The sequence below is a fragment of the Onychostruthus taczanowskii genome, unplaced genomic scaffold, assembly GCF_017590055.1.
Source record: "Onychostruthus taczanowskii isolate IOZ18803 unplaced genomic scaffold, ASM1759005v1 scaffold14, whole genome shotgun sequence".
NCBI classification, from domain to species: Eukaryota; Metazoa; Chordata; class Aves; order Passeriformes; family Passeridae; genus Onychostruthus; species Onychostruthus taczanowskii.
Window position 1 is genome coordinate 3,552,803 of NW_024498573.1, and position 27,390 is coordinate 3,580,192.

Genomic DNA, 27,390 nt, shown 5'->3' on the forward strand with positions numbered 1-27,390 from the left:
GTATGGTCTCTCTGGCCCTCAAGGGGCTGATCCTGCCTGGGTGACGGTGCCAAAGTCCCCAGCGGTGCCGGGAGCCGCCTGGTGGGTTCGTGCCGCGGGGAGACACTGAGAAGGTCAGCGTGCTCTTGGCGAGCAGAGGCTGCCCGCGGTGGCTGCGGCAGCGCCAGCCCCGGCACCGGCACGGCCGGTGGGTGCCCATGTGGCACAGCTGCCCCTGGGAGGGAGCAGGTGGCTGCCTGCAGTGGGACAATGGCACTGTCTGTCTGAGCACTGCTGCCCACCACATCAGCCACCCCCGACGGGGCATCCCACCCTATCCTCCCTCTGCTCCCACCCCCTGCCTGCTCCCCTGCCTGCTGCTGCTGCTCTGGGGACCTCAATGCCAGCACCTGCCTCCACCACTGTGCCCCTCCGTGGACCTCCCCGGATCCCCGTGGGATTTGCAGCCAGCAGATTCGCTCCCAGCTGGTGCCCCATCCATCGTGCAGTGCCAGGCCTGGCACACCATTAACATGAAAAATTTCCTCGCACTTTGCTGGCCCTCAGCCTTCGCCCCAGCATCAGGTAATTAAAGACATAATTGCTGCTGATTGCTCCGGCCTTAACGAGGGAAGGGTGGGCATCAGGGGGAGGGCAGAGGGTGCCCAGCTGTTCCCAGGGGAGCCTGGGTGTGCCAACCCTGCCCGCAGGGGTCCCCGTTGCTGGCACTTTGCTCTCTGCAGGGTGCAGAGAGGGAACTGGCACAACTCACCACAGTCAAAAAGCTCGTCTGAGGCTTTCAGCCGGGTACCATCCTGCTGGGAGAGGCTGGCTCTGAGGCACAATCAGCTGCTGTTGTCTCTGGGAGACCCCCAGCCACGGGCCACAGCATTGCCCAGCTGCTCTGACCCTCACCTGGGGCATCAGGACATTGGCAAGCACTTCCCTTGCACCCACCCCTCCACCCCACACAGTCCCACAGCAACGCCAGGCTGGTGCCAGTGCCAGCCCCGGCTGGGCAGAGAGCCAGCAGGGTCGGATGCCAGTGCTGGGCAGCAGGACCTGGCTCCTGGCCAGCCTGGCGCGTGCTGAGCACTGGGGACGATGCGACTGCGGGCACACGATGCCAACACGGCCTCCACGCTCCAATGGGCACCGTGTCCCCGGGGTAGTCCCCTACCCTGGACCGTGTCCCCAGTTTTCTGGCGTGTCCCCACGAGCTGGCCACTGTCCAGGCCCCTCAGGCATGTGGCCCACGTGTGCCAGCCCTGTGGCCGCGGGGGAGGCTGGGTGGAGGTGCCTGTCTCCCGGTGAGTGCCTGGCAGTGTCTGGGCGCTGATGAAGCGAGTGCTGGTTGTGAATGAATTAGGCGGGTTTGCATGACAATGGAGCTGCCTAATTACGGATTTGAGCTGATATTGCTCTCCCCATTACATGCAATTAGCATGTGCCAGGGCGGGCAGGGCTCCCAGCGCCCGCCCGGGCTGCAAGCCCTGGCTGTGCCCGCACATGACCCCCGCTGCACCATGCCCGGGGTCTGAGGACAACGGTGCCAGTGCCACCAAAGACAGCCGGAGGTGACAGCCCCTCCCCAGGGACCACCTCTGCCTGCTTGAGGGCTACCAGCCCCGGCATCCAGTGCTGGGCATCCTTCCCCAGGCACACAGAGCCTGAGAGGGGACACGTTCCCGACCAGCTCTGGTTAGCTGAAGAGCCCCACAGACCCCAGACCCTCTGTGCCAGCAGGACTCGTGCCAAGACCTGCCACCCCTCTCAGCAGCACGGCATGGGGAAGGGGTCCTGTGCTCAGTGGAGGATGAGGGGGTGCCCCAGCCCAGTCGAGCACTGGGATGGTGGAGGACACAAGACTGGCCCAGTGCAATGTGCAGGAGCTGTCTCTGGGGTCTCCATCTCTCCATCCCAGGAAGCTGAGTGGGTTTCCTGGCTCTCTTTTAACTGACAGTGGGAAGCAAAAGCTCTGGCCAAGCCCTGACCAAACTGGAGTAGTGTCAAGGTCACCCTCAGTCCTGCATCCCACCGGTACAGGCAGGGGACAACAGTCCCAGGTGCCAGTGTCCAGCCCCACAGTCTCTCCCCTCTCACCCATGGGTGTCACCCAGCAGTGACAGCAGCCCTGGCACCTCACAACCCTATGGCAGCAAGGCTGTCTGAGGGATCTGGGACCTGAGAAGTCCAGCCTGCAGGAGCCACAACAGAGAAGGGTCTGGAGGCCCATGGGGAGCGACCTGCATGACACCCCCCTGGGATCAGACAGACAGCAGAGCCAAGGGGTACTGGGCAACTGGGACTGACTGGATGAGGACAGGGTCCGAGTGTGCCCAGTCTGGAGCCAGCCCACCTCAGCCTTCCCATGGGCAAACATCCAATCCATGGACCAGTGATTGTGCTGACAGACAGAGCACTGCTGGCACGGAGGGTGCACTCCTGGGCACAGGGAAGGGGGGACAGTGGGACATGCACAGCACTCAGTCCCCATGTCAGCACCCTTGGGCACCAGCATCAGTAACAGGGTGGTCTCGTGTGCTGCTGGCCACCCGGTGGGCCAGGCTATGAGGTGCCCGCAGTGACTCCGGGGGTGCCCAGCCCCTGGTGGCACCGTCAGCATCCCGGTTCCCTCCCGCAAGCACCTGCCAGGCTCCGCACGCTTTGATGTAGTGCCAGCCCCGCGTGGCACCGAGCCAGAACAAACAGCCCTGGGCAGGCTGCGTCTGCCGCGTGCTCGCGCTGACAGCCGGCACGGCAGCTTCCCGGTGCCGGGCTCACTCCAGCCCTGCCCGCTCACTGCACTCCTGCCCGCCCCACGGAGCCACCAGTGCCCAGCCAGGCACAGGTTGTAGGGTGCTGTACGGTGCAAAGACTGGGGTGCCAGGCTGTGGGGCATCAGGCTGTGGAGTGCAGTGTTCCGGGGGTGTCTGCTGGAGCCTGGGGGTCCCTGGCAGCCCGGGGAAGTTAGCAGCACAATGTGGCTCCTGTGTGGTTAGAGCAGAGTCCAGGGCCCCGACCAGAGGAGCTGGAGCAGGAGCTGCTGTGGGGCTGGGGCAGGAGATGTGCTAGGGCCTGGCACTGGCTGCAATGATGCCAAGGGGAAGGGCCGATGGTACAAATGGGCCAGGGGCAGCTCTTGGGAAGGACCCTGCCCCTCTGCCCTTGCCCACCTGCCGGTGCAGCAGCCGAGCAGGGCAGCCCCCCACCTTGGGAGCTCGTCCCTCACTGCTGCCATGGGTGACCCCCAGTGTTCTCGCCTGTCCCCTGCGGGCACCAGCGGGTGGGCAGCCACAACCAGGGACGCTGCTCCTCCAGGCAGGGCCCCTTTGCCTGGACACCTGGGTTCGCTGTCCCCAGCCTGTGGCTTGACCATCCTGGTGAGGGGAGCCATGCAATGCCACGCTGTGCCACGCTGTGCCATGCCTTGCCAGCTGGAGCAGAGGCCCAGCCTGCCCCGTTTGTGCCAAGCAGTGGCTGTGCAGGTGACTGGGTTCTGTCGTGCCATGGCTGGCTGTGAGCTATCTGCAAGTGAGAGATGGGGACCAGCACCACACCACACTGCCCAAGCCAGTGCTGGCATCTCCGGGCTCCTCACACCTCCTGTCACAGGGCTGGCATGAGGTGCTCTGGTGCTTCTGCCCCCCATCTCCATCCATCCTCACAGTTCCCAAGGGTGCCGTAGGGACAGCCGCGGTCCATGCCCAGCTGAGGTTGGGTATATAGGGTCCCCTGCACCCAAGAGGTGCCCACCCACCGCGCCGTCTCTGCAGCGTCCCCCTGCAGACGGGGCCATGCTGGGAACGCAGGGTCCCTGGGGATGCCCAGACGGTTGCGGGGAGCACTGGGGCTGCAGCCCCTCTGGCCGTCTGCCGTGCCCACCGACGCACTGAAACCACTCTAGGGGACATCTCTGCTGGCGAGTAGAGGGTCAGGGGGCTGTGACCCTCGGACGCAGAGGGGGAGTCCCGTCCCCCCACGGGCCCCGCAAAGCTCACGTCCAGCCTCGCGCAGCTCCCCGCCCCCCGCCTGGTCCTTTGTCTGCAGCCGCCACTTCCCGTCTGCCGTGACACCTGCCAGCGGCCGCCAGCCCCGGGCACGCACCGTACTCCCGGCCGCCGACCCCACGGACGGGCCGCCGGAGCGATCAAGCCCCGGGGATCCACGCGGCCGCTCCCGCTCCTGCCGGGTCCTGCCCTGGGGGGCATTGCCGGAGGCAGCCGTGCTCCGGACCGTGCGCGTCTGCAGCACCACCGACACAGTCCCGCATGCTCTCCGCGTCACGACCACCCACGCGCACCCCCGCGGCGTGACAGCACCCTCCGGGCTATCCCGTCACCGCGGTCCCCCGTGTCCCGGCCAAGTGATGGCAGCGGCAGGAGCACTGTGCCAGCGGCAGGGATGCTGTGCGATGGGCAGGGACGCCACGCGTGGGGCAGGTGCGCTGCGGACACCGCTGTCCGGCGCTGGCAGGGCCCCGGGGGAGCGGAGCCGGGGCGGGGAGCGCCAGCCCCCCCAGTGCGGGCAGCGTCCGGGGCAGTGCCGGCGGGACACGCGTGTGCGGCCCCGCTGGGGCGGGGGGCGGCAGTGCCCGCCGTGGGGCGGGGGACACATCCCCGTTCCGGGAGGGCGCCCCACCAGCACCCGAACCTCCCACAGCCAGCGTGCATCCCGCACGGAGAACGAACGTCCCCCGTCCCCGGGAGGGCACCGGCGTCCCGCAGGACGCCCACCCGCCGCCGCTCCCCGGGTGACCTTGCCCGGCGCCCAGTCCCGGTGCCGGCTCCCCGCCGCGCCGCCGGTCCCCCCCTCCCGCCCAGAGCGCGGTGCCCGCGGGAGGCGGCGGTGACTCACCGGGAGCGCGGACCCGCCCGCGGAAGGGACGGCGCAACAGCTGGGCGCGCCCCCGCCGCCGCCCCCCGCCCGCAACGCCGGCACCGCTCCCCCCGCTGGCACTGCACCCCCCCGCCTCTGCACACACCCCAGCCGGCACGGGGGGTCCGCGCCGTCCCCGAGCGCAGAGCAGCGCGGCTCCCCCGGCTCGCATCCCCCCCGGGCACGGCGCGTCCCCCGGCACGGCGTCACTCCCCTCTCCGGGACGCCCGCGGGCTCTGCACCCCCCGGGACACCCCCCGGCAGTTCACACCTGCCACGCGCTTCATGTCCCCTCCACGCCCCACTCTACCCCAAGCCCTGCTGCACCACCATGTGATGCGCAGGGATGCTCCCCAGCCCAGCCTGGCACCCCATGGGAAATGTCACAGAAGAGGGACCACAATCTTTGCGGCAGCGTGGGTCACCTGTGGGACCCCACCTTTCTGCCACACATGGCGGTCTGGCCTCAAGGTACCCCGTGCTCAGCCACACTGGCCTCTCCCAGGGGATGCAGCTGCAGGATGAGGCCCCTTCCCTCTCTGTCCCCTCCCTGCACCCTGCCAAGGTGCACACAAGCAGTGTTGCCGTCACCAGCAGGCAATGTGGGCATGGGGCAAAGGTCAAAAGGAGTTGAGGCTGTACTGGGGTGCCCGGGGTGCTCCCCAAACTCTGTGTCAGCCAAAGCTTGCAGCAGCCGTGACGAGCAGCCCTGTCCCCAGCAGCAGGGGCCGGGCAGTGGCTCCCAGCGTCGTGCAGCAATAATTTCATTAGCGGCATCAGGAACAATTAACAACTGCTCTGATGCCTTCAAGAGCTGAAGCGTGTGTGAAGCCAGCGCAGCTCCCCGGGTGGCACCGGCTGTGTCGTGGCCTCCCTCCACCCCAGCGCAGTGCTGGCAGTGCCAGGCAGAGTCGAGCCCACTGCCAGCACTGCTCTGGGATGAGGCCAGAGCCATCTCCCACCACCACACACCTCCTGAGACCTCCTATGCCAATGCAGCCCTGGACCAGCCATGCACACGGGTAGGGCAGCGATTGTGGGGTGACACCCATGGGTGCCCATTTTCATCCCACCATGCTGCCCCAGGCACATCCACGAGCCCTGGGACATCTACCTGGGCTTTGGAGGGGGCCAGTGGCAGAGGAGACCCCCAGCCCCGGTAAGCAGAGCTCTGGTGCAGCAATAACAGCCCTCCTTCAGGCTGGCTCGTTATTACTGATGGCATTTGCATGGAAACAGGATGTTTTTACTCCTTGCAGCTCCATCTGCTCCTGCTGAAGTCACCGCTCTGCACATGAGCTCCGGGGGGCTGCCATGGGAACCGGGGCCAGCTCCCCCGCAGCGCTGGGACCCCCAGCTCGGGTCCCACGGTGGCCAAACCCCCCAGGCAAGCAGCAGGACAGGGTGAGGTGGGGGTACCCAGTGCAGATGGCACCTGAGGTGGGCACCCAGCACGGTGTTACCCTGGGGCAGCGCAGTGGGAAGGGGGCTGGGGGTCCCACGTGCGATGCCAGCCCCATCTGCTCCTTGCACCTCTCTCCCGGGATGGCTTCCAGCTCCTGCTCCTGGCACTGTGCCGGCGGTGCCAGCAACAACACTCTCACCCCCTGGGCACCCACTGCTTTTTCCGTGTCCCGGTGCCCAGCTGGGGGTGCCGGGGGTGCCAGTCCACCCTCAGCTTCTCTCAGTTCCCTCGGTGCCACGGAGGTGCCATGCCAAGGCTGTGTGGTGTCACCCTGCACGTCCCTCCTGTGCTGCGGGCCAGCGTGGCTGGGTCATCAGTGGAGAAGTGGCAGGGTGCACTGACGAATGAATAAACTCTAATTAATACAGATTGAGGAGATCACTTTTAATTCTGCTTGCTTTCCCTCTTGCTGAGGAGAAACTGAGGGGATGGATGAGCCAGATCCTGGTCTACAGCTGCCAGAGCCCTGAGTCCTGCTGCCAAGGGTCAAGGCTCATGCCCGTGGGGGCATCTGGGACCCCTGCCCACCTGCCAGGGTGGTGTGAGGGGCTGCAGCACATGGGGAGCCAGGGGAATCAGAGTCTTTGAGGAGGAGATTGCAGTGCCTGGCTGGCCCAGTGCCTCCAACCCCACATGCTCAGCACATCTGGGTGTCCTGCAAGCATCCCCAGGGGGATGCCAGAAACACCGGTCCCACTGGAAGCTGTAAATGGATTATTACTCAGAGTAATTAAGGTGGAATTAAAAATTAATTCTCCTCTCCAGTGTTCCGCGGTCATGGCTCAGCCACGTGCTACAGCCATTGTGTCAGGGCTTTCTTCTGAAAAAGACTGGATTAAGGTGGAGGTGGGGGGAAGGCATCACCTGGTGAGCAGTGGTACACCCAGGCTCTGTGGGCTGCAGCTGCCAGCTCCCTAGGGGTGTCACCTCCCTGGCACTGCTCAGCTCTCACCACAACCCTCAAGTGCCACGTTTGTCTGGGCCAGCTGGGGTGAGGCAGCTCCCACCACCTCAGAGCCTGGCAAGCCCCTGCCTGCGCCGTGCCCGACCTCCTGCCCAGCCCTGGCAGCCACGGGCAAGGCCAGCCCTGAGATTTTCTAAACTCCCATCAAATATTTAAGTAGATATTTGAGCTCATGTATAATGGATCTCCCGTGCGCTGCCTCCCTCTCCATTTGTGGTATTTAAGGAAGGCGAATATTAAACACCATTGTATTAGCAAAACCGCGCCTGCTTAATTGAGTTACAAACAGGGAAGGTGCTGCCAGATAAACAATGCATAATGCAGGACCCACGGCAGGATGTGGCTGCCCTGGTGCCAGGCTGGGCTCCGTGGGGCATGGGACAAGAGGGTGCTCCAGCGGGGTGGGCACTGGTGCTGATGGTGCCACTGGCAGAGCCAAAGGTGTGAGGAACACGTGTGCTGTGTAACAGGCAGGTGACAGCATGGCACAGCACAGCATGGCATGGGACAGTTTGGCTTGGGATAACGTGGTGGTACAGTGTGGGACATGCCAGGCGTCATCCTGCACAGGGGTGCTCAGAAATGGAGCCAGTGAGAACAACCCCAGCCACACAAGGAGCAGAAAGATTATGAAAATGAAAAGTAAATAAATATGGATGTTGAGGACCTAATTCTGATAAGAGGATTTTCAAAATTAGCCATTTGCAAGAGTAGATTAACGACGCAAGGGGCTGGGGGTGGGAAGGCTCCTCTAGGATGTGCAGCAAAGCCCATTGGGCACATCCTGTTCCTTATAGCCCTGAGCACCTACAGAGTCACTCCCCACTTTTTGAGGAGATGGATTTGCTGCTGCTGTGGGGGGAAATGAGGTGGCCAGAAGCACAGCGTGGTGCCACTCTGCAAACACAAGTTCTGCAGACACAGTACCAGGGTGCCAGGACCTCACCACAGAGAACTGACATCTGGCACCCAGGACGACCCACTCCGAGCACTGCAGTGGGTGCTCCTGGATGGAGCTGGTGATGATGCCACCCTGGGAGCACTGTGGGTGCTGGGGCAGGGGCACCTCTGTGCTCTGAGCAGGGGCAGGAGGCTGCTGGAGCTTGGGGAGGCTTTTCCCATCCTCTGGCTGGGATTTTCTATCCAGGCAGCCAAGCAGAAATCTCATTACAGACTGGCACAAAGGCAGTCCCCATCCCTGTCCCCACACCACGCTGGGGCAGTCTGGGGTGGGCACAGCTGTGAGCAGTGTGAGATTGTTCTGGGCATGGGCAGCTAGTGGGCTGCAAGTGGCCATTTGCTGTCCCCAGCCGTCCTTTGTACCACTCACCCCGCCCTGGGCCACTCAGTCCCATGCCCAGCCTGACACAGAGTCCCCACTTTGTGGTACAGGTGGGTTGGGGTGGGTCTGAAGTGGGTGCTGGCTCCTTGACAGGTGTGGGGCAAAACCCCTGTGCTGGCAGGGCAGGGTGAGGCAGGGCAGGGTGCAGGCAGCCCGAGCATCCCATGCCCAGCACTCCCACAGCAGCAGCAGCAGCAGCAGCAGCAGCCACTTAATTAGCAGGGCGGTGGGAGAGCAGCCGGCGGAGCTGTGCGGGATCGATGGGCACATCGACCGCCCGGGAAACTCCAGCCCTCGCAGCCAGAGCTGTGGAGCTGGGGCATGCAAGGAGCCTGGCAGCCCCCGCGAAAGGGGGTGACCGTGGGTGCAGCATCAGCAGCCCCCTGTGAGGGCACACCGGGTTGCACAGGGCCAGGAGGGAAAGGACAGGCACCGACGGCACTGCCACGTGCCCTGTGTCCCTGCAGCCTCAGGGCTGCCACCTGCTCCCCTGTGAACCGGGAGAGCGGCTGGTCCCCGTGTCACGCTGGGAGGACGCGGGGGTGCTCATGTTTGGATGCATTTGTGTTGAGGGAGGTGCAGGGAGGTCCCTCGGAGCTGGTGGCATCCACTGCGGGAGCTGAGGGAGCGGGGTGAGGGCAGGGGCAGTACCAGAGTTTGGGGACAGTATGGACACGGTGGCTGGTGGAGATAAAGGCTCTGGGGGCATGTGCCAGCCATCTGGGGGGCACCCAGACCATGAGACAGGAGCAGCACAACGCACCCCGAAGGGGTGGTGGCACTGTCTGCACAGCCCCGTGCTGCAGACACGCCTGCAGGTCTGTGGCCACACAGCTCCCGTCCCTGTCCCCATCCCTGTCCCCATCCCACCCGCCCACTCCCCCCGCCTGCCTCTGCCAAGCGAGAAGTGCCAGCCCGTCCCTGCGGGGAAGGAAAGTGCTCAGCCGTGTTGCAGAGCCTGGTATCCACCCAGATGAGAAGTGACAGCAAAGGACCCTTCTCAGGTACAGGCTCCCTGAGGCGCAGGGCAGGAGATTCTGTCCCCGTCTTTGCCTCTTCTGCTGCTGGCACTGGGGACAGCCCTGCAGGCATTTAACCACTTCCCCACCGTGCGGCTGTAGCTGGAGGGCAGCAGCCCAGCACCAGCAGTGCCGTGCTGGTCTGTCCCAAGCTGCAAGAAGCAGGATGGAGCAGGCAGAGCCCGAGTGGGAGCAGCCCCTCTGCTGTGCCCTGCCAGGCGTGGGAGCCCATGCCCGGCGGGTCCACAGCCCCTCGCCTCCCACATCTCCCGCACCGACTGCTGTCTCTGCCGGGAGGTTGTCATGGGAACGGTGTGCTGTAGGTACCCCTCACCCTGGGTACCCCTCCTTGCATGCCACGGTGATTCTGAAAGGAGGGTCAGTGCAGCTTGTGCCCCTCCAGGGCCTGGCAGGGAGGGCACAGGGAGCTCCAGTCCAGGAATGCATGGGGATGCTGGCGGCAGCCAGGGACAGAGGTCCCCTGTCCCCACACCTGTCCTGCAAGGTCCAGAGTCCCCTCGGGACCCCTGGTGGGGTGACAGGGCAGGCAGGTGGGCTCAGGCACTGTGGGAACAGCGTGGCACAGCCTCAGCGCCGGCAGCCGCGCTGCTGCCCACTCCCACGGTGAGCCAGCGCTGCCTGTTCTTCCCCGGCCCACGCACCCTGCTCCGAGCCAGCAGCTCCTTCCCCACTTTTCTGGGGGATTTTAACCCTGCAGCACTCACTGGTTGCAAGAATGGGTGCCTGCACCAGACGTGTGCTGGGGGCAGGATCTGTCCTTGCTGCCAGAGCTGGTGGCTCAGGGAGAAGATTGGACTGGCAGTGCCTGGTCATGGCTGCATGCCAGCTGCTGGCAAGGTAACCCAGCAGGGGCATCGAGCACCACTGACCCACAACCCCTGCATGGAAAGGGGGACACAGGACCCCATCCCTGCAGCAGTGCCATCCATCCCCATTCCTGCTGTGCCCCACAGCAACCCCAGCCCCATATCCCCCACCCCTCTTGTGCCACGTGTGTCCCTTGACCTGCACCTCCCATCCCCGCTGGACCCCACAGCACTCCTGGCCCCCCCCCCCCCCTCCCTTTCCCTTGACCTGCACCTCCCATCCCCGCTGGACCCCACAGCACTCCTGGCCCCCCCACCCCTGTCCTTGCAGGCCCCTCTGTCTGCCGTGCCTCCCACCCCCACCTCCAGCCCTGCCGCATGTCTGCTGCCATCTGCCTCTCCCTTTTGATTAGTATTAATTTTTAATTATTATTATTGACAGGGCTGCCAGCTCGGCTGCCAGCTGGGACAGCTGCCCAGCATGAGATAGGCCGGGGGCAGCCCTGGCACTGCTCTACTCCCTGTGTGGCTCCTGGCAACTGCTGTGCCCACCCAGGGGGTGATTTTGTGCCCCCCAGCACTCTCTGGCCCTCAGACAGGGACTGTGGGGTGCAAAAGTTGAGGATGAAGGTCACTGTGTCCTCAAAAGGCAGGCTCTGGGTGGGCACTGCCAGCCCCCCAGCCTGGCTGGGCTGCAGAGCTGATGGGAATCCATAAAGCCATGGAGATAAATGGCTCCTATTATTTTTCCAATCAAAAGAAATCCCACTGTGGCTACATGAGAATGGTGATGAACCACGGCACTGCAGCAGCCTCTGCACCCCCTCCTGCCCCAGCTAACCTTGGCCTTGTGACGTGAGGGGACAAGGTCACCCCATGAGCACAACGCCCTTGCTGGGGTACGGGGACAAGGACAACCTGGCTGCAGGGTGCCCTAGAGCCAGCTGGGGGGCAGTGACAGGGCCATGTGAGACAAGCAGTAGGTTGAAGGGACAGACAACCCCTGCTTCTCACACACTTGACGCTGTCACTGCTGGGGAGGGGCATTAACGCTGCGTTTCAGGGGGTCTCAGCAATCCCTCCTCCGGTTTCAGCTTTGCCAGCCCCACGCGTGGCCCTGCCTGTGTCTCATTCTTGGGGGAGTCGGAGTGGGGGGCGGCTGGGGTAGCGCTGTGACCCCACTTCAGCAGGGTCCCCAGCGCAGGCAGGGCAGGGCAGGGCAGACAGGGACCCCAGCGCAGGCAGGGCAGGCTGCCATCCCCGCCAGCCGGAGCCGGCCAAGGCCGGGCGAGCGGCACCATCGCGTGGCGAGGGAGCGGCGGTACAGGCGGCACCGGGCTGCCGGCACACCGTGCCCGTGCGGGACCAGCGGGCAAGGCAGCCAGAGCCAGCTCCTGATCCCCGCCGGCAGCACCCCCGGATTGGGGTGCTACCCCCCCGTATTCATCCCCTCATCCCAGTCCTGCTGCTTGCAGCACACTTTGGGGTGCTACCCCCCATACTGCATCCCCCCATCCCAGTCCTGCAGGCCTCCCCAGCCCCGTGTCCCTGCTGGGGAGGGCAATGCCGTGCCCTTGCACCCGCACAGAGAAATGACCTAAAGCCATCACACGATGCAAGGACACAGGGACATGGCCTGACCCACTGCCTGCCAGGGATGAGCTCCTGTCTTCAGTCTCTAGTATCACCCTCTGTCTGGAACAGGAGCACTATTGGGTGGTGGAGGGCCCTGCCCTGCCCTCGGGGAGGTGCAAGGCTGATGTTCCAGCAGAAAGGCAGCTGAGTCCCAGGGACACAGCTCTCTGCAGCCATGGCAGCTGCAGGGTAGTGCAGGGCTCAGCAAGCTCATCCCCACAGGCTGCACTGCAGGCAGGCAGGACCCCAGGTGACACAGCCACACCAGCTGCTTGTCAAGCTGTGACCAGACAGGTCACAACCAGCTCTAAGAGCAGAGTGGTCAATACTTCATCCTTCTGCAGGACTAGGTCTCTGCAGAGCCTGTCTGCAGGCAGGGCAGCACTGAGCCATCACAGCAGGGGACAAGCAGCCCTGGCTCTGGGCTGATGAGGTGCCATGGTTAGGCTGGACGTGTGGCCTTGACAAGGTGCAGCCCTGGGCTGAGATGGAGCCTGGGTGCTGGAGAGAATGGAGGGTATCCTGGGTGAGAGCTGCAGTGAGGGCAGAACTGCAACTGACACTGTCGGGGTGAGCAGACAGCTCCACCTCTGGAATCTGACTAGGCACGGAAGCACAGCTACAACAATCAAACACACAAATAAAAGATTAAAGGACAGAGTGTGGGGTGGGGCTGGAAGAGAGTAGGGGAGGCCAGGACCACCAGAAGGGAGAGCAGAAGACATGAGCCATGGAAAGGAGGAGCCAGAAAAGTCCCAGGGCTCAAAAGACTGAGGCTGTGAACCTGCAGGTCTGGCACCAGCAAAACCTTGGGAAGAAAATGAGCTTCATAGCACCTGTGCTGCAAGTGTCTGTGGGAGGGGATGCAGCGTGGGGACCATGCTGTGCTGCAGCCCAGCACCCACTCTGCAGGGACACTGCCAGCCCTCAGCTGGGAAACTGATCTTCCTGAGAAGGCAGATTCCTGTCCCATAGATGTGCAGGGACTTAGGGGAAAAATGGACCAGCTCCCCAGGCTGAGCTGACCCACATGAGCTGGGCCTCAGTAGTCACTCCCATGCCCGGGTTTTCAGGGCAGTGAGCTGTGTCTATGCCTTGGCCAGGGGAGGACAGAACAGCATCCCTCTGGCAGCTATCCAGGGCCCCCCAGAACACAGGAAACACCCCCACAGCCTCAGGGAGGGGGGCATTGGTCCCAGGCTCTAGGGGAGGTGAGGGGACACATGCAATATCCCAAGCCCACCATGATGCCAGCCCTGTGCTCCTGGCCCTGCTCCCCCAGGATGGAGGGGCCAGGACTTGGCACATCATCATCTCCCTCCCAGGAAACAAACAGGGGCCACCCCAGGGTGCCAAGAGCCCTGGAGACACAGATCATGCTGAGATGCAGAAATTTATTGTGAGACAGAACATGGGGACTTCGTAGGCAGCTCCCCACAGTCACACCACAAACTTGGTCTTGGCAAGGGAGCCGCTCTTGGTGGCTGTATCTGCATGAGCCTGGTACCCAATGGCCACCTTCTGTGACAGGCCCAGGTGCTCCTTGTAGACTCGCCTGGAGGACAGAAAGGGATGCGTGAACAGGGCAGCACCACTTCTCCCATTGTGCCTATTCCCCCAAGCAGGGGGAGCCCTTACTCCCCTGCGCAGCCTCCCCCCAAGCTGCATTACCCAATGTGGGTGACCCCTTCCTGGTTCTCCGCTTCCCGGGTCCAGATGGCAATCTTGTCCCCCTTGGTGCGGATGTTGATGACGGCCCCGCAGACCTCATCGCTATACTCATCAAACATCTCCCCAATGAGGCACAGCAGCTGTTGGGAGAAGGGGAGCCTGGGACAGTCCCCACGGGGGCTCAGCCCTGGGGCAGGGGGAACACCCCAGGCAGGACCCTCGAGTGGGGCAGCACTCACTGTGTCCAGCCAGAACCGGTCCAGCTCGGTGTGCCGCTGCTGCTTGGCCAGGGTGATGAGCCAGCGCCCACCACGCTTGTTCTGGCTGTCCTCCCACATGGGCTCAATGCCATCCTAGGGGCAGGAAAGGGACAGTCAGGGCCACCAAGTACTGGCCAGAGCTGGCCTGGGAAGCTGTGAACATCCAGCCAGACTTCCCCTTCCACCTTATGGCCAGGGTGGTCCTCACAGCCTTACCAGCACCCAGTGTGCCCCATAATGCTGGTGTTGGGGGGATTCTGAGGATGGGCTATTGTACCTTGAAGAGGGAGTAGTCACAGCCAGCTGCGAGCTTGCTGGCGAGCTGGATGTGAGTGTACAGCCTGTGTTAGATGGAGACACAGAAACAGGTGAGAATTGGTGCCTCAGGCTCAGACCCCTCCCAGCAGCACATCTCCAGAAGGGACACAGTGTGTGTGCCCACCCAATGCACACTCACGCCCAGAAGTCCTCCACAGTGCTGAATTTGGTGACGAGGCGCAGGTTTGCCTGCCACATCTTGCTCTTGTCATTCTTGAAAAACCAGAGTGCCCATCTGGGGACGGAGGGGAAATGGGGTGTTCAACCACGCCAGAGTCCCCCTCCAGCCCCCACACACCCCTCCCAGTGCCGGGAGAGGCTGTCCATGGCCAGGCCTCCCATACCTGTTCTGCAGGGGGTGCTTGCCCTGGATCTCTGCCGGGAGCAGCTCATGCTGCCGAGCCCTCTGCCGGCGTCGCTCCTGTTGCCTCTGCAGAGGAAGGTGGGACAGCCCCGAAGAGCCCCATGACCACCCCAGAAGGGAGCCTGCAGCACCCCAGCTACCTGCCACACTGGACTCCCCGAGGGCTGGCAGGGCTCTCTGTGTTCTACAGCCTCCCCAGACAGCAGGGCGAGCACCCACCTGCTCCCCTGTAGCCATCCTGAGCAGTAGAGGCTCTCCTGGGCAGCCTCAGGCTCTTAAGTACCCACAGGCAGGTGGGATGAGGAGCTTTCCCAGCTGCACCTGGGGTGGGTGGTGTCCTGGGGAGACAGAGACAGCACTGCCCCTCCTGGGGAGCAGAGAGATGGGGGATCCCTCTCTAGGGCAGGGAGCTGGGGAATGAGGATAGGGGGTCAGAGTGGGATGGGATCAGGATGAGGGAGCAGAATTGTGTTAGTTGGGCACCATGGTGGGGTATGGGCAGGGCAGGATGGTACAGAGAGGGTGGGATAGCATCGGGCTGGAAGGTAGGGATAGGATGGGATGGGGAGGATGGAGTCAGGACAGGATGGGGAGGGGATGGGTTCGGAACTGGATGTGGTGGGATGGGAATGGGGTGGGATGAGGTGGGAAGAGGACATGACGAGGAGGGGATGGGAATGGCATAGAGACAGGGTGGAATGTGGAGCGAGCTGGATGGCAATAAGGATGGAATGGGGTAAGTGCAGCCTGTAGATGGAAAGCAGTGGGATCGGGACGAGATGGGACAAGGAACGGGAGGAGAACTGACCGGGAGAGGGTAGGATAGGATGCCATGGGGGTCAGGACAGAATAGCGTGGGGACAGCGTGGGGTGGGATCACTTTGAGCGATGGCGATGGAAAGAACGACTGCCCCGGGGCGCCGCGCAGTGCGGAAGGAGCCTGCGGGGCTGGGGCGGCGAAGGGCCGGGGGCGCAGCTGCCGTGCGGGGCGGTGCGGGGCACGGCTCGGCACGGCCGAGCCCGACTCAGCCCGGCGCAGCCCGGCGCGNGGGCGGGCGGCGGGGCCGGGGGCGCGGGACCGGGATGCGCGGGACCGGGATGCGCGGGGAAGGGATGCGCGGGACCGGGATGCGCGGGACCGGGATGCGCGGGGCGGGCGGGCGCGGGGCCGGGGCGGGGTGAAGCCTTGCGGCCTCTCCCCGCAGAGCCGCCATGGAGGTGTTTATGAAGGGCTTGTCCAAGGCCAAGGAGGGGGTGGTCGCCGCAGCTGAGAAGACCAAGCAGGGGGTGGCCGAGGCCGCGGAGAAGACCAAGGAAGGGGTGCTCTATGTCGGTAAGGACAGGCTTGCCCTGCCTGCCCCCTGCTAGCCCCCTGTCAGCCCCTGCCTGCCCCCTGCCTCCCCACCCCCGGCTAATCTCTGCCCGTCCCTGCCTGCCCTTGCCTGCTCCTGCGTTTGCCCTTGCGTCCTCCTGCCCATCCCCCTGCCGTCCCCACCTGTCCCCGGCTCCTTCCCCGCCACGACCACCCTGCGGCGGAGTGCTCCGGGGCAGAGGGTCGGTGCCCGCAGTGCCTCGCTGCCCACCGGGAATCTGCAGGGCAGGAGAGTGGGCTCGGCAGGCAGGAGCAGAGTCGGGGACTGGTCCCCAGGCTGAGGGGATGGAACCCTCGGGGACTGCACCCCTTGCAGCTCCCAGCCTGAGCCTGAGGGTCTCTCAGCTCTGTGTCCGAGATGCTTTGGGGCAGGGAAGCAGAGGGACCATGATGGAGGTGGTGACCTCTGTATTGGGATCTTTTGGGGCAGGGGGGTGGGGACCGCGTTTGTCCCCCTTGGAGAGGCAATGCCCTGGAGCTCATCCCACACCGGCATCTCCTCTGCACCCGGCTGGTGACTGAGGGGTCCCTCCGTGCTGTCCCTTGGGGGCGGGATCGGTTCGGGGCCAAGTCCTAGAAGACATGGCTGGCAGGAGGAGCAGTTCCTGGGCAGTCTGTGTGCCTGGATGTAGTGCTGGAATGCCCAGGGAGGGAGCTGAGGCCAACTCTGCTTGCAGTGGGAGGGAGGAGGGTGCAGGGCTGAGCTCTGTTCTGCTCCAGAGGGCACAAGCCCTGTGGGAGAGCTGAGGTCCCAAAACTGTTCCCCTTGGCAGTTGCGGGCGCCCGCCCTGGGCCCCCATCCTCGCTAGGGTGTATCTGCTGGGGTCCAGCAGCTCAAGGAACAGCCTGAGGCTCCATTCTACAGGAACCCACTCCCATTCCGTGGGGTATCCTGGGTGGTATCGCTCTGCTCGAGGGACCCTGGCAGGGTTGGCACAGCCAGCAGCAGCACCCAGCTCTGGGCGCTCCAGCTGTGGGGCTTGCCACGCTCTGTTGGCACCAGGTTTGGATCCTGTGGAAGGTTTTTCTCAGCAGCACAGCTCGCAACTCCAGCTGTGGGGCTTAGCACCAGCTCTAGATTTGGATCCTGTGGAAGGTTTTTCTCAGCAGCACAGCTCGCATTCGCCCTGCCTGGCTGTGCCCTGACACAGTGCTGGGCCCTGGGGTCTCTGCCCTGCCTGGCACGTGGTGGCAGCCCTGTGCTGTCCCAGTTCTGGCTCCTGCAGGGATAACAGGAGCCTTGAGGGGAGCCAGGCAAGTGCTCAGCCCCCCGGGTGCCCTGGCACGGCGTGTGGACAGGCTGCTGTCCTGGCCCAGAGCCCTGCCAGGGTCCCGGGCATGGCACGTGTTGGAGCCCAGCTGTCAGTCCCTCTAACCCGATCTCTGTCTCTTTCTACCCTCAGGGAGTAAAACCCAAGGTGTGGTGCAAGGCGTAACCTCAGGTATGGGCCCCTCTCTCTTCCTGCCGCGGTGCCCCTCCGGCCCCGAGAACCTGGCCACACTAACGAGATCAGAGGCTAATTGAGGGGCTGATGTCACTCTGCTAAAGCCTCTTATATAACAGGGCCGGCAACCAAGGATTTGCGGCGGCTGCTCACACTCCTTGCCCAGCTGCAGAGCAGTGCCATGGCCCCCTCCCCTCCCCACCAGGGCAAGGAAGTGAGAAGAGCCTGATCCTGCCCAGCATCTCCCCGCCAGCTCCCCCGTGGGTGGCGCAGGGCATGAAGCCACAGTTGGGCACCGTTTTTGGCACGGGGGGGGCACTGATGGGCACCCCCGGCTCTTGCAGTGGCTGAGAAAGCGAAGGAGCAGGCGTCCCAGCTGGGCGAAGCAGCGTTCTCCGGCGCTGGCAACATTGCGGCGGCCACCGGGCTGGTGAAGAAGGAGGAGTTCCCTGCGGACCTGAAGGTGAGAGCCCCCAGGCGCTGCCATGCCCGTGGCGAGGCTGGCACACCGCCGGGTTTGGCGAGGAGCCCTTTGGCTGTTGCCCAGTCTCAAAGCAGAGACCACGAGGGTGCCCAGGTGGTCTCCTGGTGCCCGGGGCGGGCGGGCGTCGCGGCCCCGAGCGTGCGCGGCCGCGTGCGCGGCGTCTGCGGACGTGTGCGCGCTCGGGGCCTGGCATGGCGGCCCGGGCCTGCAGCGCGGCGTTCCGGCGGCTGCGAGGTGACCTGACAGCTGCGGGAGGGGCAGCGGGTTCCAGCTCGCCGCCCCATGAGCCCTTGGCTTCCAGCTTAGCCCAAAATAGCATCAGCTGAAGAAATGAGGCCACCGCCGCCACCGCCGCTGCACGGGGGGATTGGCTGCCCCCCTTTCCCGCCTGCCAGCCCCGGGGAGGGGTTACCCAGCACCGCCCTCCCCTGCCAGGGATGCAGGATGCTCCCGCAGCTCTGCCAGCTCCTGGAGCCTGTCGAGGCACACGTGGTGCCAGCACTCATTGCCTGCCCGAGGCTGGGGCTGGGAATAGTGTATACAGGGACATACACACACAGCCCCCGCTCCCACAGACCTGTGCGTGTCACCTCCCAGCTAGGTGCTGTGTGCCCAGCATCCCACTGGCTCCCCATGGAGCACCTTGTATCCTGGGTGCATTGCTGGTCTGGCAGGGAGGGTGGGGTGCTGTGTCTATGTGGGTGTGTATGGCACTGACCTCCTGGTTCACTCTCAGGCAGAGGAGGTGGCCCAGGAGGCTGTGGAGGAGCCACTGGTCGAGCCGCTGCTGGAGCCAGAGGGGGAGAACTACGAGGAACCCCCACAGGTGAGGGGACAGGGTGGCACAGTGGACACAGTGTGACAGTGGTCAGTGCTCTGTCCAGAGCACTGCTGTTGGGCTGGAGAAGAGAGGGGCTCTGTGCCCCACCTGAACTCTCTCACTGGCTCTTTCTTTCCCCATCCCACAGGAGGAATACCAGGAATACGAGCCAGAGGCATAATGGACCCCCATCCTTGCCTCTTCCACCAGCAGCACAACGAACCGCCGGTAGCCCCCTGCTCCTCTCCAGCCGGCCCCGGCCGGTGCCCACGTGCCGGGGAGGAGCAGGGGTGCCCCTGCCCCGTTCGCTCACGAGTTCTTCCTCCAGTTCCGTTCCAAGGGACCGTGTCCGTGTCTCCGTACCATGTCTAGCAGTGAGAAACACCCGCTGTGTCCAAGCCCCCAAGCCCCGGCGCGTGCCCGAGCCGTGGCTGCTGCCCGCAGGGGCCGGTGTGTGCGTGTGAGAGCGTGTGTGTGAAGCCCGGGTTTATGGCTCTGTCTCCCTCCCAGCACCATAAACCCCGGCCGCGTCCCGGCGTGTCTGTGTGTGTACAAAGCATGTTTACCTGCTCGCGGGCTGCTGTACATTTTGCTTGCACGCGTGTCCCTGTGGTTCTGCTCTGGTCATCGTGGAACTATTTTTTTTTTTTTTATATATATATCTCTCTCTATCTATGGGTGGACGGGTCTTTTGCCTTTGTGAACCCTTGGCGCCCCAGCCCGCTCCCCAGCCTGCTGGGTGGTGACGGTGCCTGCGCCTCCCCTGAGGTCCCATAGTGCCGACGCTGTGTTGTGACGTGGCATGGATATTCCCCCGTCGCTGGATGTGCAATACGAGGGCAGCTGCCAGTGACACAGCTGCCCCCGTGTCCGTGAATAAAGCCAACTCTTGTCTGTAGCCCCCTGGTCCTGGTTGTGGGGTCCCTGGGGAGGGGTTGGCCCTGTGCTGTGGTGGCAGGAGTGGTTTTGGAAAGAGGAATGGGGCTGGTGCTGGGGGAGTGGGCAGGACTGGTTGCTCATGAGGACAAGATGCCTTTCTGACTGCTGGCTGCTGCATCACAGCAGGTCACTGTGCCCTGACTCCAGACTCTGGCTGAGACTTGGGGTATAGGCAGTGTCCCCATATCACCTGCCTGTCTACAGGGCTTTGCATCTGCAAGGGACTCTGTGGGGCTGAGAACAACAAGCCAGGGTAGACACAGCCCTGTGCTCCCCCCTCCCTACATGTACCTGCTCCCCTGAAGGGGCAGGGGACGGGGCTGTCACCCACAGCTTGTTCAGATGCAGTGTCGTCACCTGAAGGGCAGGTGGATGTCACACATTCTGTGGGATGTCTGCCATGGCAGGGGGTTCTGTGCCCACCCCACAGCACCGTCCTTGGGTCTTCTGCTCTCCCAGGGCAGGACTGCCAACCCTGGGTCTCCAGCTAGCCTTTAGCCCCTTGGCTGTGTCACAAGCTGGGGTGAGAGTCTGGGCTGAGTGTCCCTGCCATGAATATCAGAGCAGATCCCTCACCTGTGCTGGCTCGCCAGCTTTGCCAGCGAGGAGTGAAGCTGCAGCAGTCAGCATGGACACACAACAGGTTTGCTGATGCCAGCAAATCCTAGCCTGGCTCTGGTTGCAGCAGTGCTCACAGCACTCACTGTGTGTTATTGGAAGGACTGAGACAGCTCTTTGGGGGCTGGCTGTTCCCCTAGAACATTTTTTCCTTCCCATGTCCAGTTCTGCTGTGCATGGGCAAGCAGACCCGAAGCAGCAGCAGCATGGCTTGCCCCAGTGCCAGGGAGGCTGTACAGGGGCTGGGGTAGAGGCAGTGTGGGGGGAGACAGGCCCGTGCCCAGGAGAGCTGGAAGCCAGAGAGACAGAAGGGACAGAACTTGCTCAGACCAACGCTTTGTAGGAAGCAGGGTGTCCCCTCTGGACTGTGACCCTCATGGGGCAGCTGTGAGGGTCACAGTGTGTGACCCTGTGCTGTGTCTGTAGGTGCAGCTGACCTCATTGTACACAGTGAGCACCTGCTCTGGGTTCTCTGTCCACACCTAGGCTGTACTTGCAGTCATGGCTGTAATTTTCTTGAGAGGGCAGAGATGTGAGGCTGGTGTCTGCCAGGAGGGTTTGGCAGCAAGAGGGGGGCAGAGATCCCCATGTAGGCAGTGCCAGGTGTGAGCACCAGGCACAAGCCTGGAAATGGGGTACACAGCTTCGTGGGAACAGAGAGAGGGACAGGGACCCAGCAGCAACAAGGAGCACAGCTGAGCATGAGGCTTTATCTGAGAGGGATGGAGTCACTGTGGGAAGATGAATCTTGTGCTCACCTGCCAGGAGCTGTGATGAGGTGCCATGGGTGGGAACCCCTCAAATACAGCCAAGGGTCTCTGGAGCAAGGCAAAGAGCCCAAGCACAAGGATGGGTGAGGCAAAGAGCGCTCAGGTACCTTGGCTGACTGTTCCATGGTGTAGGACAATCCTACACACAGTGGTGGGAGGAAGCTGGTATTTGTCCAAACATAATTTGCTCATTTTTTTCTGCTGCCCATGATTTTCAGTGCCAGCACAGTGACACCACAGTACCTTCAAGAGCATCATCTCTTCTGCCCCAGGGGAAGATCTGATAAAACAATGAAGACTGAGAATGGAGAAGTGCCAGCCAAGGTCATTCCAATGATCCTTGCTCCCTGCCAGCAAACAGAAGGGTTTGGGCTTTCCTTCACCCAAATTATGTAACCTGCTCCCTCCACCCTATGCTCCATCCCTCTGACAAGATATCAGTGTGGTGTTGTGGGACCTTCCTGGGCTGCTGAATTCCTAAAGTCAAAGTTCATCTGCGCTGCTGCCACTCACACACCAATGCAGGGTCTGTCAGGAGCATGTGGCACGAGTGTTCTGTACATTTGCTTGCTCTGGGGTGTGTGTTCTTCCTCCTGAGCTGATTCTCAACAGTGGCAGCGATGAGGATGTCGTGAGACATCTCCAGGATGCTCCTATCGTAGGGATCTGTTTTTGGGAAGTCAGCTATGGTGCTGTGGTCCTGGAACGTGCAGGACAGTCCTGTTGTTCCCAGCCTGACAGTGTTTAGCACAGCCCTCAGAGCTGGGTCTGTAGGACACCAGGGGCAGCCATCTTCTCTGTGGGCTTTTCAGAGACAGGCACTGACCATCTCTCCTTAAAGAGCAGCAACTGGGACGACTGGGCTCAACTCACGTGCTCACCTGCTTATAGGGCCTTGGTGCTGATCCTTCTGGAATTGTAAATGGCTCTGTCTGTGTCCCCCACACAGATACAGCAGGCACCACACTTGTGCAGGTGTTCAGCCCACTTTGCCAAAGCCCTACAGTGACACAGAGCAGAGATGTGGGATGTGGGGAGGGGGAAGCTGTGGGGACAAACATTTAACCTGATCCTCTGTGCTGGTAAGAGCTCCCTCTCAGGAGCTTTTGCTGAAAAGCACAAATAGAAACCTCAGCATAGCTGTTCTTGCTGAATGTTTTGGCTGGATGGAGACTAGTACCTGGCAGGACAGAGATCTCCTTGGCTGGTGAGAGGGTAGTGAAAAGCAGAGTCTGCTCACCTTCCAGCTCATCCTGTCTTTATCACCTCCAGAGCTCCTGGACGTGATGTTCCAAGCACAGCATGCTGTTCAGTTTCTAGGAGCCAATCCTGATAGAAAACAGATCCAGGGAGAAGCAGTCCCTTGGTGGGCACCATGCAGCATCCAGGCACAATCTGAGCAATCCTGCACCTCACACTCCTGTGCAATTGGCTGCCAGAGCACCAGCACAGAGCAGGGCCATGGGGGAGATCAACTTTCCTTACTGGGACGGAGGATTTTCCACTGTTTGCCCCGAAGCCCTTACCAGCTTGGTACAGCTCCTAAAAGCAAAACTAACACTGCAAAACGAGTCCCAAAACTCAGCAGAACTATCCACAGAGTAGTCAAGGTTTTCAGCTGTCTCATTCTCTGCTGGAGTGTTTGCCCCGAAGCCCTTACAGCTCCTAAAAGCAAAACTGACACTGCAAAATGAGTCCCAAAACTCAGCAGAACTATCCACAGAGTAGTCAAGGTTTTCAGCTGTCTCATTCTCTGCTGTATCAGCTGTATCAGCGAGGCAGAAGGATGTGTGGAAAGAAAAAGGATCAGCACAGACAGGGCTGTTCCTGAGGGTACTGCAGGCAGCAGCTCAGGGTGCAGCCTTGGTTCAAAGCCTCTTCCACGGGGGAGGAAACTGCTGTGAGGAGAGAGGGCTTGGAGGGATACACAGAGTGCCAGCAGCACTTCAGCTCTGTGTTTTCCAGCTTATTCCTCCCTGTCAATGGCCTCGGGAATGGACAGCTGTGGGTGCTGGATCAAGGCAGCAGCGCCTGGCCAAGAGCAGGAGCTCCTGGAGTTACAGCAGGGGGAAGCACCTCACCGCAGTTGTGAGCTGGACCTGGTCTGCAGGGAAGAGAGGGAAGGTCCTTCCTGGGAGGAGAGGAGAAAATGCAGTGCTGGTACTCTCAGGGTCCCACCGAGCTCTCAGGCTCCAAACTGGTGCTATCAGAGTTTACCCAGTGCCTCACTGAGCGGGTGTAGATGTTTGCTATCCATCTCCCACTCCCCAGGTACTGACATCAGGGGCCAGCACACCAATCCCAGGCCTTGTGGAGGTAGAAAATGCAGTCACACCTTGACTTGCAACTCATTTGCTGAGCTCCAACTAAAGCATATCTAGAACTGTGTGATTTCCACGGGCTGGTCATGGTCTCAGACACACCAAGGGTGGTGCTGCCCATGTCCCAGGGCCATCCCAGATTTCCTCAGGTGTGAATGGCCTGGGCTTTCACAGGGTCTTTGCCTTGGCCCTTACCAAGAGGGAGTGTAGAGGTCTTTGCCTTGTGGTCAATCAACACTCACTGAACTCTCACACGCTGAGGCAGGAGAAACCTTCACTGCTCCCTGGGTCTGAGCAAGCCAGTGGGAGTACAGGATAATGTCCAAGTGAGGCCCCTGCCCAGTAGGAGGACCAGCCTGGGGGTCCCTCTGCTCCAGATTCTCAGTGCAGGCAAAGAAAGGTGTGAAGGGACAGTGGAGCACCAGGACAGTGACAGGCAGTGATGGTGGCAGCCTCTGTACCTGCCTGGCCAGGGAGCTGCTGCCTGCTCCCCTGGCTGCCAGCACGCACTGCTTACAGAGCCGGGACAAACCCACCATCTACAAACTCCTTCTTGGCCTTTTCTACAGTAAATGGCCTTGTTATTTTCTCAGGCTGGTGCTCCTGTGCAAGAACAACAAAACACAGTTGTTACTAGAGGCCCCAGGAAAAATCACACAGCCTCAGTACAGCATCCAGCAGCTGTCCTGCCCTGCCTGCTGGCTCCAGGGAGTTTAGTCACAGCAGCTGGGGACCCAGGAATGGAAAAAAGAGATGTGTGAACTCCTGCTCCCTTTGCTCACTGCCCTTCTAAGCCCTTGCTGATTTGCCCCTTCCCCCAGCACAGCAGGCAGGGGTGGGAGCATCCCCACTCCAGGCTCCCTCAGCGTGTCTCCAGTCAGATGCACCGACCCATAAACCAGAGTTCACCCCCCTCTCCTGCCCCAAGCTGCTTTTCACAGTGCTGGGTGAGTGTTACTCACTACAAACGTCTCCCCCCACTCGTCAGAGCACATCAGAGAGGGAGGGCTGTGCAAATGGAGCGTGAGTTATGGGCTGTCGGCAGGGAAACGAGGAGTGAACTCACCCAGCATTTCCTTGGATTCATCCTCACACCCACCATGGCAACACAAAAAGGAACATCTGGAAAAGGCTGGGTAAGGCAGACAGATGTTCTCTGCCAGCTCACCTGCTCCCCAGGGGGAGGAAGTGACTGTGGCAATCGTGATGGTGTTGGTGAATCAAGGCAAGGGGCCACGGCTTCCCCGTGCCACACACGGCTCCCTGGTAATGCCAGGAAGCCTCTGCAGAGCAGAGCTGAAGGCAGGATGGGATATGGACCTTGAGCCTGCCACAAATGCCACCAGCCAGAGCTGAATCCATGACAACCCAGGCACAGAGACTGCATCTGAGGCGCTTGACACTTCCTGATCAACACCAACATTCCGGGCTGCCAGTGGTGTGCTCGGCAGCAAGACATGCCCTCACTCATCCCTGCCCAGAGGAGCATCCTGCACTTCCAAAGCCCTGCTGTTTTTCACAGCACCTAATGAGCTTCTCTGACTAGTGGCCCCATCCCATGCCCAAGTCACCGTGTGCTTTGTGTTCCCTTTGTACCTACCCACTGCAGTGCATTTGTGTGCTGTTAATGCAGCCAGGGCTTTCACTCCACCGGCGTGATTGAGCTGCTGAAACGAACCCCTGGGAAAGGAGAGAGGAGAAGTGAGGAGTCCCTGCCTCTCTGCCACAAAGGCACAGAGGCATTGTTGGAGAGGCTTTAGCTCTTCTGGAACAGCAGCATCTGGTTGCGATAGATGGTTGTATTGATGATCAGAGGGCAGGAGCATCTCAGCTGTGCAGACAGGATGGGAGAGCTGGAGCTGTTCAGCGTGGAGAAGGCTCTGAGGAGACCTTGGAGCTCCTTGTAGTACCGAAGGAGAGCTGGAGAGGGACTTTTTAAAAGGGTGTGGAGTGATAGGACAAGGGGGAATGTCTTTAAGCTGAAGGAGGATAGATTTAGGTTAAATATTAGAAAGAAATCCTTCCCTGTGAGGGTGGTGAGGGCCTGGCACAGGGTGCCCAGAGAAGCTGTGGCTGCCCCATCCCTCAAAGCATTCAAGGTCAGGTTGGATGGGACTGTGAGCAACCTGATCTAATGAAAGTTGTCCCTGTTCATGGCAGGATGTAGAAACTCAATGATTTTAATGGAAGTTGTCCCTGTTCATGGCAGGATGTAGAAACTCAATGATTTTTAAGATCCCTTCCAACCCAAACCATTCATTGCTTATATGATTCTCTATGTTGGTTCTCCCTCATCCTGTGCTGAGAGATGAAATGTGTGGCTGGGTTGTTCCCCAGAGTCACCACCCAGCTCTGGCTGATTGATGCTGTGCTTGGGTCCCTCTCAGTGGCACAGTGCAGCTGGCAGAGCTGGGCCTCTCTGCTCTCCCGTTCCTGCCTCTGCCCCCAGCTGGCCCTGGAGCCATATCCCTGTCTGCACCCGGGAACATCCTTAATGATGTTCTCAGCCACCAGGCTGCAGTGTCCTGGATGCAGTGTTCTCCCATCCCACGGGACTGTGGCTGTGTTTTGGGACATGAGGTGCTGACAGGGATCAGATACCCGTCCCCCAGCACATCCACACCGAGGCAGCTGGAAAAATAATGCTGTTTTTAGGATGCTTGGTGCTTTCGGATCTCTGGGTAACATCCTTGTCACCCCAAGGCACTCACAGCTCTGGGCACGCTGAGGATCCTCCTGCTGGTGACAGGACTTGGAGGACAACACGGGACACATGGCAGTGGCTGGAGACGGGATCCTGATGCCCCTGGGCATCCCCTGCCACTGCCATCTGCTAACACCTCCTCACCCGACATCTCTGCCCGATACCGCGGCCAGCCGTGCGTGAAGGTGAGTGAAGGGGACATGGCCGTGAGAGGCCGCGGGAACCCCTCTCCTCCCTGCGGGGCAGCGCCGCAGGGGTCACATTCCCAACCAGAGCTTGCCAGCTGTGTCCCACCGCTCCCCGGCACAGCCGGCACCAGAGAGCCGGAGGCTGAGTGCGGGGCGAGCGTGCTGCCCTCTCCGGTGTGTGCTGCCCGCCCCGGTATGTGTGTGCTGCCCGCCCCGGTGTGTGCTGCCCGCCCCGGTGTGTGTGTGCTGCCCTCTCCGGTGTGTGTGTGCTGCCCGCCCCGGTGTGTGCTGCCCGCCTGCCCCGGTGTGTGTGTGCTGCCCGCCCCGGTGTGTGCTGCCCGCCCCGGTGTGTGCTGCCCGCTCCGGTGTGTGTGTGCTGCCCGCCCCGGTGTGTGCTGCCCGCCCCGGTGTGTGTGTGCTGCCCGCCCCGGTGTGTGTGTGCTGCCCGCCCCGGTGTGTGTGTGCTGCCCGCCCCGGTGTGTGCTGCCCGCCTCGGTGAGTCCTGCCCGCCCCGGTGTGTGTGTGCTGCCCGCTCCGGTGTGTGCGTGCTGCCCGCTCCGGGGTGTGTGTGCTGCCTGCCCCGGTGTGTGTGTGCTGCCCGCTCCGGTGTGTGTGTGCTGCCCGCCCCGGTGAGTGCTGCCCGCTCCGGTGAGCGGCTGCCGGCGGCTGCGGGGGAGCCCGGTGTGCGTTCACGTGGCGCTGCCCGTGCGGCGTGGGAGGTGGGCCACGGCGCCCAGGGAGGGGGTGCGGTGCTACCTGCGCCAGCACCCCCTCCGCCGAGGGAGAAGGCGCTTTTCAGGCAGCTGCCTGGCTCCTCCCGAGCCGGCAGCGCGGGAGTGCGTTGCCAAGGCAATGGGGACCATCTTACTCATCCTCCTCGCTATTGTTCTCCTGCCAGCCCTGAGGTGCCCGGGCGGGGAGAGGAGGAGGAGAAGGCAGCCAGCCTGGGATGAAGGCTGCTTGCGGGGAGGGAAAGATGCTCCCCATGCCCCCCCCCGGCCCCCCAA

The 27,390-nt window shown here is 62.2% G+C and overlaps 2 protein-coding genes across 2 annotated transcripts; one reads left to right on the plus strand and one right to left on the minus strand.

Annotated features, from left to right (window-relative positions):
* Positions 1-13,541: 13,541 nt before the first annotated feature.
* EIF4E1B (eukaryotic translation initiation factor 4E family member 1B) lies at positions 13,542-14,959 on the minus strand. The gene is made up of 7 exons (XM_041397755.1): positions 14,942-14,959; positions 14,703-14,788; positions 14,498-14,593; positions 14,318-14,381; positions 14,020-14,133; positions 13,781-13,920; positions 13,542-13,664 (listed from the first exon to the last, which is right to left on the minus strand). The coding sequence occupies exons 1-7, from the start codon at positions 14,957-14,959 to the stop codon at positions 13,550-13,552; spliced, it is 633 nt and encodes a 210-aa protein (XP_041253689.1). The 3' UTR covers positions 13,542-13,549.
* An 812-nt stretch (positions 14,960-15,771) lies between these two features.
* On the plus strand, positions 15,772-19,741 carry SNCB (synuclein beta). Its single transcript, XM_041397685.1, has 5 exons — positions 15,772-16,055; positions 17,498-17,536; positions 17,884-18,002; positions 18,760-18,849; positions 18,992-19,741. Exons 1-5 carry the CDS (start codon positions 15,935-15,937, stop codon positions 19,022-19,024), a joined length of 402 nt encoding a protein of 133 aa, XP_041253619.1. The 5' UTR covers positions 15,772-15,934; the 3' UTR covers positions 19,025-19,741.
* Positions 19,742-27,390: the final 7,649 nt, after the last annotated feature.

What these genes read in the sequence shown, in the direction of transcription:
- SNCB (XM_041397685.1), top strand. Translation starts at nt 15,935, where the DNA reads ATGGAGGTGTTTATGAAGGGCTTGTCCAAGGCCAAGGAGGGGGTGGTC. An exon ending in GGTGCAAGGCGTAACCTCAG is followed by an intron (nt 17,537 to 17,883) that starts GTATGGGCCCCT and finishes CGGCTCTTGCAG; the next exon opens with TGGCTGAGAAAGCGAAGGAG. An exon ending in ACTACGAGGAACCCCCACAG is followed by an intron (nt 18,850 to 18,991) that starts GTGAGGGGACAG and finishes CCCATCCCACAG; the next exon opens with GAGGAATACCAGGAATACGA.
- EIF4E1B (XM_041397755.1), bottom strand. An exon ending in GTGACTACTCCCTCTTCAAG is followed by an intron (nt 14,134 to 14,317) that starts GTACAATAGCCC and finishes TCCTGCCCCTAG; the next exon opens with GATGGCATTGAGCCCATGTG. An exon ending in GAAGGGGTCACCCACATTGG is followed by an intron (nt 13,665 to 13,780) that starts GTAATGCAGCTT and finishes TCTGTCCTCCAG; the next exon opens with GCGAGTCTACAAGGAGCACC.